At 40.4% G+C, this 13689-nt stretch overlaps 1 protein-coding gene across 1 annotated transcript in view; it reads right to left on the reverse strand.

Moving 5' to 3' along the window:
• The window catches only part of RAB11FIP4 (RAB11 family interacting protein 4), a 54043-nt gene that overhangs the window by 21724 nt on the left and 18630 nt on the right, over positions 1–13689 (reverse strand). The window contains exon 2 of the mRNA XM_029284024.1: positions 5692–5912. Within this exon, the coding sequence (XP_029139857.1) occupies positions 5692–5831 (140 nt within the window). The 5' untranslated portion in view covers positions 5832–5912. The remainder of the gene's footprint in view (positions 1–5691; positions 5913–13689) is intronic.

The raw sequence follows: 13689 nt of genomic DNA on the forward strand, positions 1-13689 counted from the left end.
GCAAGCTAAAACATAAGACAATCCAGTTCTTGAACTCAAAAAGAAGGAGATACATAAAACTCTTTCCTCCTCCCTATTTTTTGGGTCACTTGTCTAATGCAGAGTGACATTGTTATAAACAATTTTTATACCATAAATATATAGTCTCCTTTCGGTGCCTTTATAGACACATCCATGTAATTATTTTGGCAATAATACAGAAGTAGCTTGCCATTGACTGAATATTTAAGCTCATTTAAGAACTGTATAATTACAAATACACATTCCTAATATATACCACATTGTGATTCATATACCGTATTTTCTGGCGTATAAAACGACTGGGCGTATAAGACGACCCCCAACTTTTCCAGTTAAAATATAGAGTTTGAGCGAGAGAGAGGGGGGGGGAGAAAAAACTTGATGAGTAATATGCCAAACCACATGTGTAAAGGAATAAAATAGAATACCCATATTTTCCAGCGTATAAGACGACTGGGCGTATAAGACGACCCCCGACTTTTGAGAAGATTTTCAGGGTTTAGAAAGTAGTCTTATACGCCGGAAAATACGGTACTACATACTGTACTTATGAGTTCCTGGAACTTGCTGAAATTTATTCTTCCCTGCCAATCTCTCTTTCTTCTTCCCACAAGTGCTTCACTTTTTCCTTAGCAGTTGTCTCCACCTTCAAGGGGAAGCTCACATCATTCTTATAGAATGAGTTCTAGACTGGGTAGGCAGCCTTTGGTGTGCGGGGGGTTGACTTGCCCCACAATGAACTGTTCAGCAAATGCACAAGTGCCAGAATACAAATATACTTCTCACGCACACAGAGATACCCCAGCAATTTTTCTTGTTGGAGGAAGGAGAAGATAGACTCTTAATATGTAATTCACTTTAGACTGATTCAGCTTTTGACCCTAACATACCTAAATGATCCAGCTACCAAATACTACTGGATTCTTTTAAATGATAAAGAAATGCAAGGAAAGGTTTATACAATACATATTTATATAAGATAGTAGACTCCGCAGTTTGCACATTGAACTAGGTCTTGAAAGAGCTAGATTCATATTCTTATTTAGATGTGACACTTATGGAGTGACTTTAGACTAATTAGCTGAGTTCAGGAAAGTTGTGGAGCTGGAAGAAAAGTACCTATGATGCCCTGGCCAAATTGATGGAAGGGTGACTTAGAAATGGAACAAAGCCCTCAACAGATGGTTTGAGGTGTCTATGCATTTTCCAAGCTCCAATGTTAAAAGACCCTCATCTTCTTTAAGTTGGCTCATTTATTGGTAGTTAATCTTCTTAACATGAGAGCTACCTATCCAGGGTTTTGAAAGCTACCAAACCGTGCTTTGCTTCAACAACACTTCAAGCAAATCATTCCCTCAGAGGTGCTTCAAAGCAAAGCTGATCCCTTTACTTCTAAGGTTGAAATAATGTGATCACATTGCAGTTGCTTTTATCTGCTTCAGAGCCCATCTCAGCCTTCTTCTGCAGAGCTCAGGCTAGTGAAGGAGACCAAAAAGAGTTTTCTCTGCAGTACTACCTAAGGCAGGGGTAGGCAACCTTGGCTCTTTTATGAGGCGTGGACTTCAACTCCCAGAATTCCTGAGCCAGCCATGCTGAGGGAAAAGGGAGAGGTTTCCAAGCTGAGCCATGCTGGCTCAGGAATTCTGGGAGTTGAAGTCCACGAGTCATAAAAGAGCCAAGGTTGCCTACCCCTGACCTAAGGAGTCTCAAAACTGAGTGATTCTGCAAAAACCCACCCTCTAATTTTTGTTTCTCTGCCTTCTTGGGTCTTGGTGACTTCAGCATTTATGCCTTGTAATGATGGGGACAGAGGATTTGCCAGTCAAAGGAGGGCAGAAGAAGAGAACTGATGAGTGGGATTTGGGAAGTACAAGTAGAAGACAAGTCTGAGGAAATTCAAAGTCTGACTTGAGAAACCATGCCCCTCCCCTCCAAAAACAGTCAGGAATAAATTTAGTTCTGCGATAGGATAAGATTGATGGGATATAGATCCTTTATAAAGGATCAGACTTCAAAATCACAATTATGTTTTCTTAAGAAAAGCCCATAGCAGTTTGTGGCACTATTTATGAACTAAATGATAATATAACTACACTATTATATTAACAATTATATACTATAAATATATAAAATAATATAGGGAAGAGGGAAGAGAAAGAAAAAAGGTAGAAATGCCATAATAAAGTACCTAGGGGAAAAAAATCTCTAGAAAATGGGAAAATAAAAAAGAACTATAAGCAATTAAGCAAATTAAAAGTTCTAAAAATCCCTATATTATAGCTAACATTTGTGTGTGTGTATGTGTGTACCCTCATTTAATGAATACATCTATAAGACTATTAAATTAAATACATTCCTTTGTCTTTTCTCCAAATTTTTGACTCTATTTTGAACAAACTCAATACATTTTGAATTGTATTGTCTGGTCTTGTTCCTCTTTTCAGGATAAAGCCAATTCAAATACTGAAAACGGAAACAGTTTCATTAAGCCAACACTCAAGAGTCCAGGATACAAGCATCCTTCCACTTGGTATATGATCACATTTGAGGCAACAGTCCAAACGACGTATACAAATTGCAAGAAGTATCTACTTTTCTAACGTCTAAACCTCTTACATTGTTTTATAACTATATAAGTCCCGAAAAAAACAGTGTGGGTCTTGCCTCAAGGCCGTGGAAAAAACCTACCTTGGAACATCCCATCCGTTCCGCCCAACATACTGCACACACTCAAGGCCGTGGAAAAAAAAAAAAAAAAAAAACAAAAAAAGCACTGGATATATTTAACCTTTAACTGCTTTAAGAACCTAGTTTGCTACAATAATACTGTAGTGTCTAATCAATAAGGAATGTCAAGCAAATCTTTCTCATCATCTACGTCCTTTATGTTACTGTAGACTTAAATCGTTTTCAAACAGAAAAGAGGCTTAGTGATGGCAGCAGAGCACAAGCAAGGAAGGTGTGCAACAGAAACTGTCTAGGACCTTGTCCAATCCAGATGGCTTTGCTTGGGCAGCTGTCACTTTAGAAACATTTTAACCAGTGCTGGGAAACAAGAGTGATGGGAACTGTCTCCTGCAGCTTTGATCAGATGCAGTTCAAAGCTTTCCAAATTGCTTCAACAAGATGAACTGGGTGGCCTTTCTGATTCAATGAACCAAATCAGGTCACCTCCATAGCTCTGTCAAAGAAGATTTGAGTTGCTTTGCACTGGCTTTGTGGGGCAAATCAATATAGCTCTTGGATACTCACACAAAGGGTCTTCTGGTACTATGCTGACAGAACCAGGAGCGTTAGGCAATTAGGACCAATATTAGTAACATTATTTTGTACATACTGGTGTAGTACAAGTACCAGTGCAATAACATCTGTTATACATACACAGATGAGTATTTGTACAAGAACCACGGGTTACCTCAATTCCTGGACCCATTATTTTGCTGCCATAGAACCAGATTGGTCCAGTAGTTAAGAATAGTGCAGCGAAGAAAAAATTCCTAGAATATTTAACCTGCCAGGCTAGAAACCAGGAGTTCTAATCCTGCCTTAGGCATGAAAGCCAGATGAGTGACTTTGGGCCAGTTACTCAATGACCTCACGGGGCTGTTGTTGTGGGGAAAATCAGAGGAAGGAGTATTAGGTATGTTTGCCACCTCGAGTTATTTATAAAAATATTAAAAAGGTGTGATAAAAATTAAATAACTTTGAAGTACTAAATTGTTTTACCCATTGGGAACTCTGATTTCAAGACTTGAGCTCTCTGTCTGCCCTCTGACAGAGAGTCAATCCCTCTTCCCCTAATTCCTACTGCTGTCCCAACTAATTGCTTTTCCTCTTGCACCACCTTTACTTAGTGCTGCCTTTTTCTACTTGCAGCCAGTGTGCTATGCAACCCCCTTCCAAACACACACACACACACACATCGGAAGAATGATTCCAAGTGAACACTATTCAGTCTCCTAGTACCATTTTTCACTGCAGAATCAGCCAGGGTTGTTTTAGTGCTGCACCTTATTACATGACATGAGGAAAGGCTGGAGAATGGCAAGAAGAATGCAAGACAGAGCAAAAAAATGAATAATTTGGGATATTTTGCAATTAGCAACTGATTTGCAGGAACTGGACCAAACGGGTTAGCTAACATCCTGATTGCTCTCTCTTTCCACTCACCTCCTCCGTTCTAATATATTGAAACTAGAGCCCTAATGATCACTAAGAATAAGTCACAGATTACATATTTTCACTTCTGTTCTGTGAGGCCTCTATGAATACCTAGGCCAGGGGTGTCAAATTTGCAATGCCACGTGACGTGTCGCGACGTGTCGTGATTTTTTGCCATTGCCGGCAATGGGGTGGGCACGGTTTGAGCATGACGCATCCGGCCTGTGGACCGGCAGTTTGACACCACTGACCTAGGCCTTACAACTGGTGAAAGGCCCCAGAACCACAGAGCTCAGTGTACAAAATCCAGTATGTAATTCTTTTGATTTTTTTAACTGAGAAGACTCTAGAGCAGGGGTCTTCAAACTTGGCTCTTTTATGACTTGTGGACTTCAACTTCCAGAATTCCTCAGTCAGCATGCCTGGTTGAGGAATTCTGGGAGTTGGAAGTCCACAAGTCATAAAAGGGCCAAGTTTGAAGACCCCTACTCTAGTCTAGGGCAATGTTTCTCAACCTTGGCAACTTTAAGATGGATGGACTTCAACTCCCAAACTCCTGAACCGGCAATGGGGAATCACTGAGTTAGATTATTGTAGGATTTAAATTAGGATAAGTGGGTGGGGCAAAGGTTGTTGAAGAATATCTCCATGTAAACTGACTTAAGCTTGAAGTCCACCCATCTTAAAGTTGGCACAATTGAGAAACGCTGCTGTGGAGCAGGGGTGTCAAACTCGCCGCATCATGTGACATGTGGCGACATATTGGGATTTTTTTTGCCCATTGCCGGAGCTGGGATGGGCGCGGCTTCCATGTGATGCATTCAGCCCGTGGGCCGGCAGTTTGACACCTTACTGTAGAAGGATAGATTTTTCAAGAAATCAGTAGAAATAGCAACCATCAGCATGTTTGCCAAGGGGTCAAGAAGACACTGGGTCAAGAAGACACAAGCAGGGTAGCTGAAGGACTGCAGGCATCTGAAAAGCAGGAAGTTATCCAATTATATTGCAATGCTTCTGCCAATCTGCAGTATCTAACTGTACAACTATGTTGTGGTTCCAATTACCTAGCCACTGTTGGTTCTGTCCACCATGTTAGCCTAGCAGAGTTCCTTCTATATTTATCTCAGTTTCTCTGTTAAATCACAGGCAGAAGACTATCCACAAATTATTTGGACTAGCCCTTTGATGACTCCTACAAAGGCTTTGATTCCTTATTCAAGAAGCTGAGAACAAAGGCCAAGAAGAATGATCCTCTCAAGAGAAAGGCAAAAGGTTAGCAAAAATTGGAAACTTGAAGTTAGCAAATTGATGGGTCTCTCTCTCTCTCTTTCCTTCCCCCTTTATATATGCTGTAACTGAGAGACATTTTCATCGGCTGTGCTACCATTGGTAGCCAATGATGAGGAAGCAATGCATCCATCAATACCTATTACAAGGATGAACCTGGCCTACAGCTGAAGGCATTTTAAAAGCATAAAAAAAAGCTTTCCCAACAATATTTGAACTCACTTATCTCCAGGCAGGAAGAGGCCATTCAACACACCATCCTTCTCAACCTTGCACACAACTGATGCTTCTGAACTGTGGTTACTTTCAATGGCACTGTCCATATCAGACTCATGGTGGACTTCCTGCTGGGCCAGGGTCATGGTGTCTTCATCTGGAAAGAGATCTGATTCGCTGAAGGCACTTTCACGGTCCCCGTAGCCGCTCTCTGGGATTTCAGTGGCCTAGTAAAGGAAAATAAATGGGAAGGGAAGAGTCAGGAAGCATGTGGGATTGCTCAAATACTTAACAGTAATCATGAAATGGATAGAACAGGAGTGTCAAACTGGCGGTCCGCGGGCTGAATGCATCACGTGCAGGCCACGCCCACCCCGGCTCCGGAAAGGCAAAAAACGTTGCAATACATCATGATAGGTCACGTGACGCGATCGGGTTTGACACCCGTGGGATAGAAGATCCAAGGGTCAACTTTTTATCCCATGATATTTAGATGCGTGGGATTTGCTTTGGCACTGTTGAAAAATTGCAGTTTCACTCTCATTTTAGGTGGAAGAGCATTACAGGAATTTTATTTCCCTGTCAGCTTGTCAGGAAAGAAAAGCATATTCAACTAATTGGGGTTTCAACACAGAGGAATCGCATCTTGACTTTTTTTTTGGAGGAGAGGGTGACTCAGCATGTGGCTTGAATTTTCACTGGATTAACAAAATACACAAGAGTCCCTGAAGAAAAAGAGAAAAATATTCCACAGGTACTACAGATCAGTGTTTGTTCCAGCTGTCTGGTTTCAGTCTGCAACACATGCATCAGATGGAGTGCTGCTAATATATTCAATAAGCCTATATAGTGCAATGAAGTTATATTTTGCAACTCTCTGGTCTCTTACATCTTGTAAATCCAGGATTACACAAGAAGGGTCAATTCCCAAGTTCTTCAGAAAGGCAAGTTTACTGTTGAAACCTCCCAGGTCACTTCAAGTCACATGTCCAAGAATGTGCCTCGAGGCCTGATTTTAAACCTGTTACTTGTAAAACCTGCCCAGCAGATCTGCCAACTCTCCCCTTTGCTGATCTTCACCTTTTACAAGCTTAACAGAGCTATAAATCAAGATGAAAAGTATGCCTTCCCCCCCCTCACCTATTTTAACTCCATGTGTGTTTAGCACTCTTTTCTCTTGTGCTGTTTTTTTTATTTTTTTTAACGTCCACCCAAATTCGTCGTTCTACCCATGTTACTCGGAACGTACCTGAATTCCTTTGTGATTGAGTGCAAAGTTTTGACTCCAACTATAAAGGGAAAAGATCTGTCATTCTATAAAATTCCCAAGGTTACCTATGAAGACGGGGAGTTTTGGGTTGTTTAGAAGGGTTTTACCTAGATATCCCTGAAGCCTCTTTTATTTACTTTTCTATTCAGAAAGGGAGCGAATAAAAGATATGCAGTGACAGCATTTTCCCCTTCTTTATTAGTCAGCTAGGTGTCATCAAGTCACGTTCTGCTTTGGGTGGAAGGCTGCAAGCCTTTAAGTCTTCTTAACACAAACTCCCACTGGAGTTTATCAGGCGTATTTCTGAGTAAACTATATAGGACTGTACTGTTCAGCTCTTTTTCTCTCACTTCTGATATCGGAAGTATGCACTAAGAGATATTAGATATTAGACTACATCAGGGGTGTGAAACTGCCGGCCCAGCACGATAAAACCACGCCCACCCCATTGCCAGCAATGGAGAAAACGTTCCGATACGTCGCGCCACGTCACATGACGTTGCGAGTTTGACATGTCTGGACTACATTATTCCCACAGTACACCAAACAGGTACTCAGCTAATCAGTGAAGTTGAAAGTAAGTGTAGACAGTCCTTGGGACCAACAACTCATTTGGGACCAACAACTCAGTTGTTAAGCAAAGCAGCCACTAAGTGAAATCCTGGTTGGGCTTACAATCTTACTTCAGCTTTCCTTTGCTTTGCAGGTCTGCAATGGTCGTAAATGTGGGGATTAGTTGCAAAGTTACTTTTCAACACTGTCATACATGCAAATAATCATTATCCAAGGCAATCACTAAACAAGGACTATCTGTAAGGACAGTGTGTGTTTGTGTGTGTGTGTGTGTCTATACATATCTACATTTATCTAATCTTACTACTAAACATTTTTCATTTCAGATTTCACATGCTTCAGAATGCCCTTAAGTCCTAGTGGTTTTCCCACGCAAGTTAAACGAACAACTCTTGTATTTAAGTTTCAAAACATACTGTAACAAACTGCTTGACAGCAAGTTCTTATCTGCCCATTTCCCGGGCAGACTATCAACAAAACCATTAATGCAAGCTCACGTCTAAAACCCTTAAAATAAGCAAAACTGGTTGAAGGAATAAACACATTTTTATTCAGGTTCAAATGTATGCCAAAGATTAGGAAAAATACTGCCAATCTTGAAGGTCTATAGCATTGTAAGAAACAATGTCAAGCCATTAGGGGGGGGAAAGGATTATGTCAGCCAGGCCATAAAAACACACACACACAAGAACGTAAGGACAGCCTTGCTGGATCATGCCAAAGGCCATCTTAGTTTTTCACAATGGGTAGCCAGATGCTTCTGAGGCGTTCCCCCCAAAAAACACGGTACAGTTTTTTTTTAAAGGGGAAATATTTGATATAAAATAGTAATTAGAAGCAATTTTAATGTTTATAAATACGGGTAATTTCCAGTTGGGTATAATGGGAGGGAATCTGGAAGTTAATACTTTTTTTACTGATTGTTTTTGGTATTTATTTTTCATCATTCTTGTTTATAAGATGTATATTTGTTTGTTTTATCATATTTAAGATCTGCCCATCTCCCTCACAGAGAGGAATTCTGAGTGGTATAGATTTATTTTAGCTAATGATAAATAGTGATGACATCCATAATAATATTAATGTTTAGAGTTTTGTAGTGTTTTTCAATATGTAAAGATGAGTCTAATTTTATATATTCAATTTAATTATTTAATCAATGAAATATGGAAATACTGTTTTTTAAATTTTATGACACTTGTAAATTCTATGCTTATTTATGATATTTTGTTTTCTTCCCATTATGCCATTATTCATTTTCTTTTTTTTAATGCAGTTACTTAATTCCTTAAATGTTTTAAAAAAATTAAAATGTTCCTTTAAAAGAAAGGGGTTGCAGACATACTTATCTCCTCCAATTATCCCACTGTAACTGGTGAATAGAATAGAATAGAATAGAATAGAATAGAATAGAATAGAATAGAACCTTGGAGGTCTTCTAGTCCAGCCCCCCCGCTCAAGTAGGAGAACCTGTCCTATACCATCTCAGATAACTGGCTGTCCAGTCTCTTCTTAAAAACCTCCAGTGATGGAACACCCATGATTTCTGAAGGCAAGCTGTTCCACTGGTCAATTGTCCTCACTGTTAGGAAGTTTCTCCTTAATTCCAGGTTGCTTCTCTCTTTGATCAGTTTCCAACCATTGTTCCTTGTCCTGCCCTCTGGTGCTTTAGAGAATAATTTGACCCCCTCTTCTTTGTGGCAGCCCCTCAAATACTGGAATACTGCTATGGTGTCACCCCTATTTCTTCTTTTCTTTAGATTAGCCAAACCCAAGTCCTGCAGCTGTTCTTCATATGTTTTAGTCTCCAGACCTTTGATCATCTTAGTTGCTCTTCTCTGTACTTTTTCCGAAGTCTCAACATCTTTTTTGTAGTATGGTGACCAAAATTGGTTGCACTATTCCAGGTGTGGTCTCACTAGGGTTTTATAAAACAGTACTAATATTTCATGTGATCTTGATTCTATGCCTCTGTTTATACAACCCAGAATTGTATTAGCTTTTTTGGTTGCTGCTGCACACTGCTGGCTCATAGTCAAGTGATCGTCCACTAGGACACCAAAGTCCCTCTCACAATTACTGTTTTTGAGCCAGGTCTCGCCCAATCTGTACTTGTACCTTTGATTTTTCCTGCCCAAATGTAAAACTCTGTTTTTTTCCACATTGAAACTCATTTTGTTGGATAGGGCCCATTGTTCAAGTTTGTCAAGATCTTTTTGGATCCTGAGCTTGTCTTCTGGGGTGTTGGCTATTCCTGCCAGTTTAGTGTCATCTGCAAATCTGATGAGTTCCCCTTCAGTTCCCTCATCTAAGTCATTGATGAAGATATTGGCCTAAGACAGAGCCTTGTGGTACCCCACTGCTTAATTTTCTCCATGTGGATGTAATATCATTGAGAGGCACAGTATTTGGAGGCACATTTTCTCCAACCTAGGGGTAATATAGAATTTTCAAGACTAACAGCCCTTGACAAAACTGTCCTCCATAAATTTCTCCAGTCCTCCAGTCCAATAAGTGGCCGGGGTAACGAATCACATGTTAATTATATGCTCTGAGAAGGATTATATTTTTTTTGTCAGATCAACATTGGATTATTCTCTTCCTAGTAATCAAGGGGGAGGGCCTTCTCTGTGGGAGCTCCCACCCTCTGGAATGAACTGCCCCCAGAGATCAGGGTAATCCCTGATCTCCCTTCCTTCCGCCGCGCCCTTAAGACATGGTTGTTCCAGCTTGCGGGACTGGCCTAGGGGAATTTTTAGAGGGGGTTTTAAATTTATCTTAATTGGATCAAATTCAAATATTTTCCTTTTAATTAATTTTAACCTGTAATGTTATTTTTGTATTTTTATCTGATTGTTAGCCGCCCTGAGTCCGCAAGGAGAAGGGCGGGATATAAATTTAATTAATTAAATAAATAAATAAATAAATAAATAAAATGTAATTTAATCAAGAACCTTTGGTGAAAAATTTTGGTGAAGAGCCCAAATTTGCTTAGAAGAAACAGAAGACAACAAAAGAAATTTTAACAAAGATTGGGAGGTGCATATCATGAATCATGTTAAGACCCAAGAAAGAAAAAGCTAATTATGGTTGAACCACTAGAAATGGAAGTGTCCTAAAAGAGGATAAGTAAATAAGAAGGAGGTGTGGACTTCAGTACGCTAGCTGGGATTCTGGGAGTTGAAGTTCACGTCTTTTTAAGTTGTCAAGGTTGAGAAATATGGAACTATGATTAATAGTGAAATGGCCTGATTGCCCTAAAACAGCAAATTTTGGGGGTTATTTAAGAAGATGGAAGAACTCCAAAATTATCTATCAAAGAGAATGGATATTAAATCAGCAACTACATTTCGTATCCAATAGCATAAAATGATATAGTACACATCTAATTTAATCCTAGTTTAATGCTAATGGTTCTTATCTGTAGTGATGATCAAGTCACATTTCCAAGTCACTGGAAACTCAGTAAAAATTCTGATCAAGTGGAATGCTGTAAAGATAAGAATTCTACTGTGGGAATTACTGGAAAGGAATTGCAAATAAAATTACTAATACTGTAACATTTTATGTAAATCAATTTATTATTCTATAAAAATCCAGTTAAAAATCCAGTTTTAACCCACCCACTCACACACGCACACACACACGCACACACACTCCCCCATTCTGCCGCAGTGGGAACACAATCAGATAAGCCACTTGATCAGCTCTGAATGGTGTCCCCAAGTACTCTGACAAAATTAGGCTTGCCTTTTTTGCAGAAAAGCAAGGAAGTGGGAGCCAATCTTATTTCTGGGGGAATGATGTTCTCAAGGGAGGGAGCCACCACACTGAAGGCCATTTTTATAGATCCCACCAAAGGTCTTCTTTGTTACTTCTCTTTGTCATGTACTCAGGGCTTTTTTTGTTATAGAACGCCCAGTACTGCATGAAAAGCACTGCATGTACTCATCATATGCTAAATAAATACTAGATCGAGCTGCAACATGCCTGGCCTTCCTGCTCTGGTGGCCTCGGTAGATGTAATAGAATCATTACGAATCTGACGTGTACTGAAATGTACTATTTCAAATATCACATCTTAAAATAATATTTTAGCACTGGCAAAATACAGAAAACAATTTTTTAAAAAAGACATTAATGTTTGCTTAGCGAACCATGATTAATCCTATCTAAGCATGATACTCCAGTTACTTGGAGTGAGAGCTGTTGCAACTATCTTACTATGTCGATCACATTCTTCCTCTGGGTGTGCAAACAGTGGGGGCCTTTCCTCATTTTATCATTCTCACAAAAATCCTGTGAGACAGTTTGAGCTACCCGGTGGACTCAACTCTTGGCTTCCTCAGACTAAGTCTAACACTTAAGCCCTTGTTAGAATGCAGTACTGCAGGCGAACGCACTGCTCACTCCAGGAGTTCGATCCTGATCCAGCTCAAGGTTGACTCAGCCTTCCATCCTTTCAACGTCAGTAAAAGGAGGACCCAAATTGTTGGGGGCAATAGGCTGACTCTGTAAATCACTTAGACTATAAAGCACTATGAAGCGGTATATAAGTCTAAGTGCTATTACTATATGTATATGTGCCTTCCAAGTCCATGTTGACTCCTGGCAACTGCCTGGACTAGTCCCAGCACTTTTCTTAGCAATTTTTTTTTAAAGCAATTTGCCCTTGTCTCTTTCCTAGGGCTGAGAGAGAGGGATTGGCCCAAGATCACCCAGCTGATTTTGTCCCTAAGGTGGACCTAGAACTCCCAATATCCCAGTTTCTAGCCTGGTTTCTTAAATATTCTGGCAATTTCCTGCACTACTGTGTTCAGTTCACAGATGAAGGAGCAACTGATGTTTTTTGCTGCACTTTAGCACTCCACTTGTGAAAGGTCAGGAGATGAACTTGCAAGTACCAGATATGCTAACACTGTTCATGCTTTTGAACTTTGTTGTTGGAGACACCTGAGAATACTGCATATAACCAAGGAAATAAAGAAACGGATCATCAAACAAATAAACACAGAGTGTTTACTTGAAGCAAAAATGACCAGGATCAAATTATCTTATTCTGGATATATATGAAGACCTAACTTTTCGAAGAAAACTCTAATAATCAGAATTATGAAAGAAAGAGAAGAGGGAGATGACAAGCAACAAGGTGGATAGATAGTTACTTTGGCAATGAATGCCCCATTGAAAGATCTGAAAAATCAGGCTAGCGACTGATTGACATGGAAAAAAAAAACCCAAGTAATTGCTATGAATCAACACCAACTTGATTGTACATAATCAATCAAGCGATTAAAGAGAGATAGTGTTTATATGCATATAAGAAAACACAATACAAATGTTCTGATTCTCGGCAACGTCTTTTTGTTGTGAAGAGGGAGAATGAAGTCAGAGGATCCTATCCCTGAGTCCAGATTGGAAAAGGAGAAGGCTTCCCTCCTTCTTAAGATGTGATTGTCACCTGGAGAAGCCCTCCTGTACTGTGTCACCAAGCTTTCAGCTCCCATATTATAATTTCCTATAATATCCCAGCTGTTCAGAACACCACAGGATATTTCAAATGGTAGCTCATAACTAAGCTAACCAGCATAGAATGTTAGAACAGGAAACCCCCCAGAATTCTTTTGCATTTCTAATGGATTTTGGAAGACATCTTAGGCCAGTGGTTCTCAACCTGTGGGTCGGGACCCCATTTGGGGTCGATCGACCATTTCACGGGGGTCGCCAAGCAAGGCTGTCCGCCATTTTTTTGTCCGCCATTTTTTCCCCCCTTTTCCGGTGGGTGCCTTACCTCCCTTGGGCTGGGCCAGCTGGTGGTCGGCCTGCTCCGTCTCTGCTGCTTGCCAGCTATGCCTCGGCCGGCGCAGGGGGCGGAACCACGCATACGCGGCAGTCCCGGGCAGGGAAAGTCCTCGACTTACGACCGGTTGGGTAGTCCTCGACTTACGACCGGTTTAGTCCTCGACTTACGACCGGTTTAGTCCTCGACTTACGACCGGTTTAGTCCTCGACTTACGACCGGTTGGGGGTCGCGGCATTAAAAAGGTTGAGAACCACTGTCTTAGGCTGCCACAAGCCCTGATAAAAATTTGTCACTTTCTGAAATAACATTTGATACTGCTAGGATCACAGGTGTTTCCTTTTTTGAGAAATGCTATTTA

This window comes from Protobothrops mucrosquamatus, unplaced genomic scaffold (assembly GCF_001527695.2).
Source record: "Protobothrops mucrosquamatus isolate PMUCROS unplaced genomic scaffold, P.Mucros_1.0 scaffold_6, whole genome shotgun sequence".
Taxonomy (NCBI): Eukaryota; Metazoa; Chordata; class Lepidosauria; order Squamata; family Viperidae; genus Protobothrops; species Protobothrops mucrosquamatus.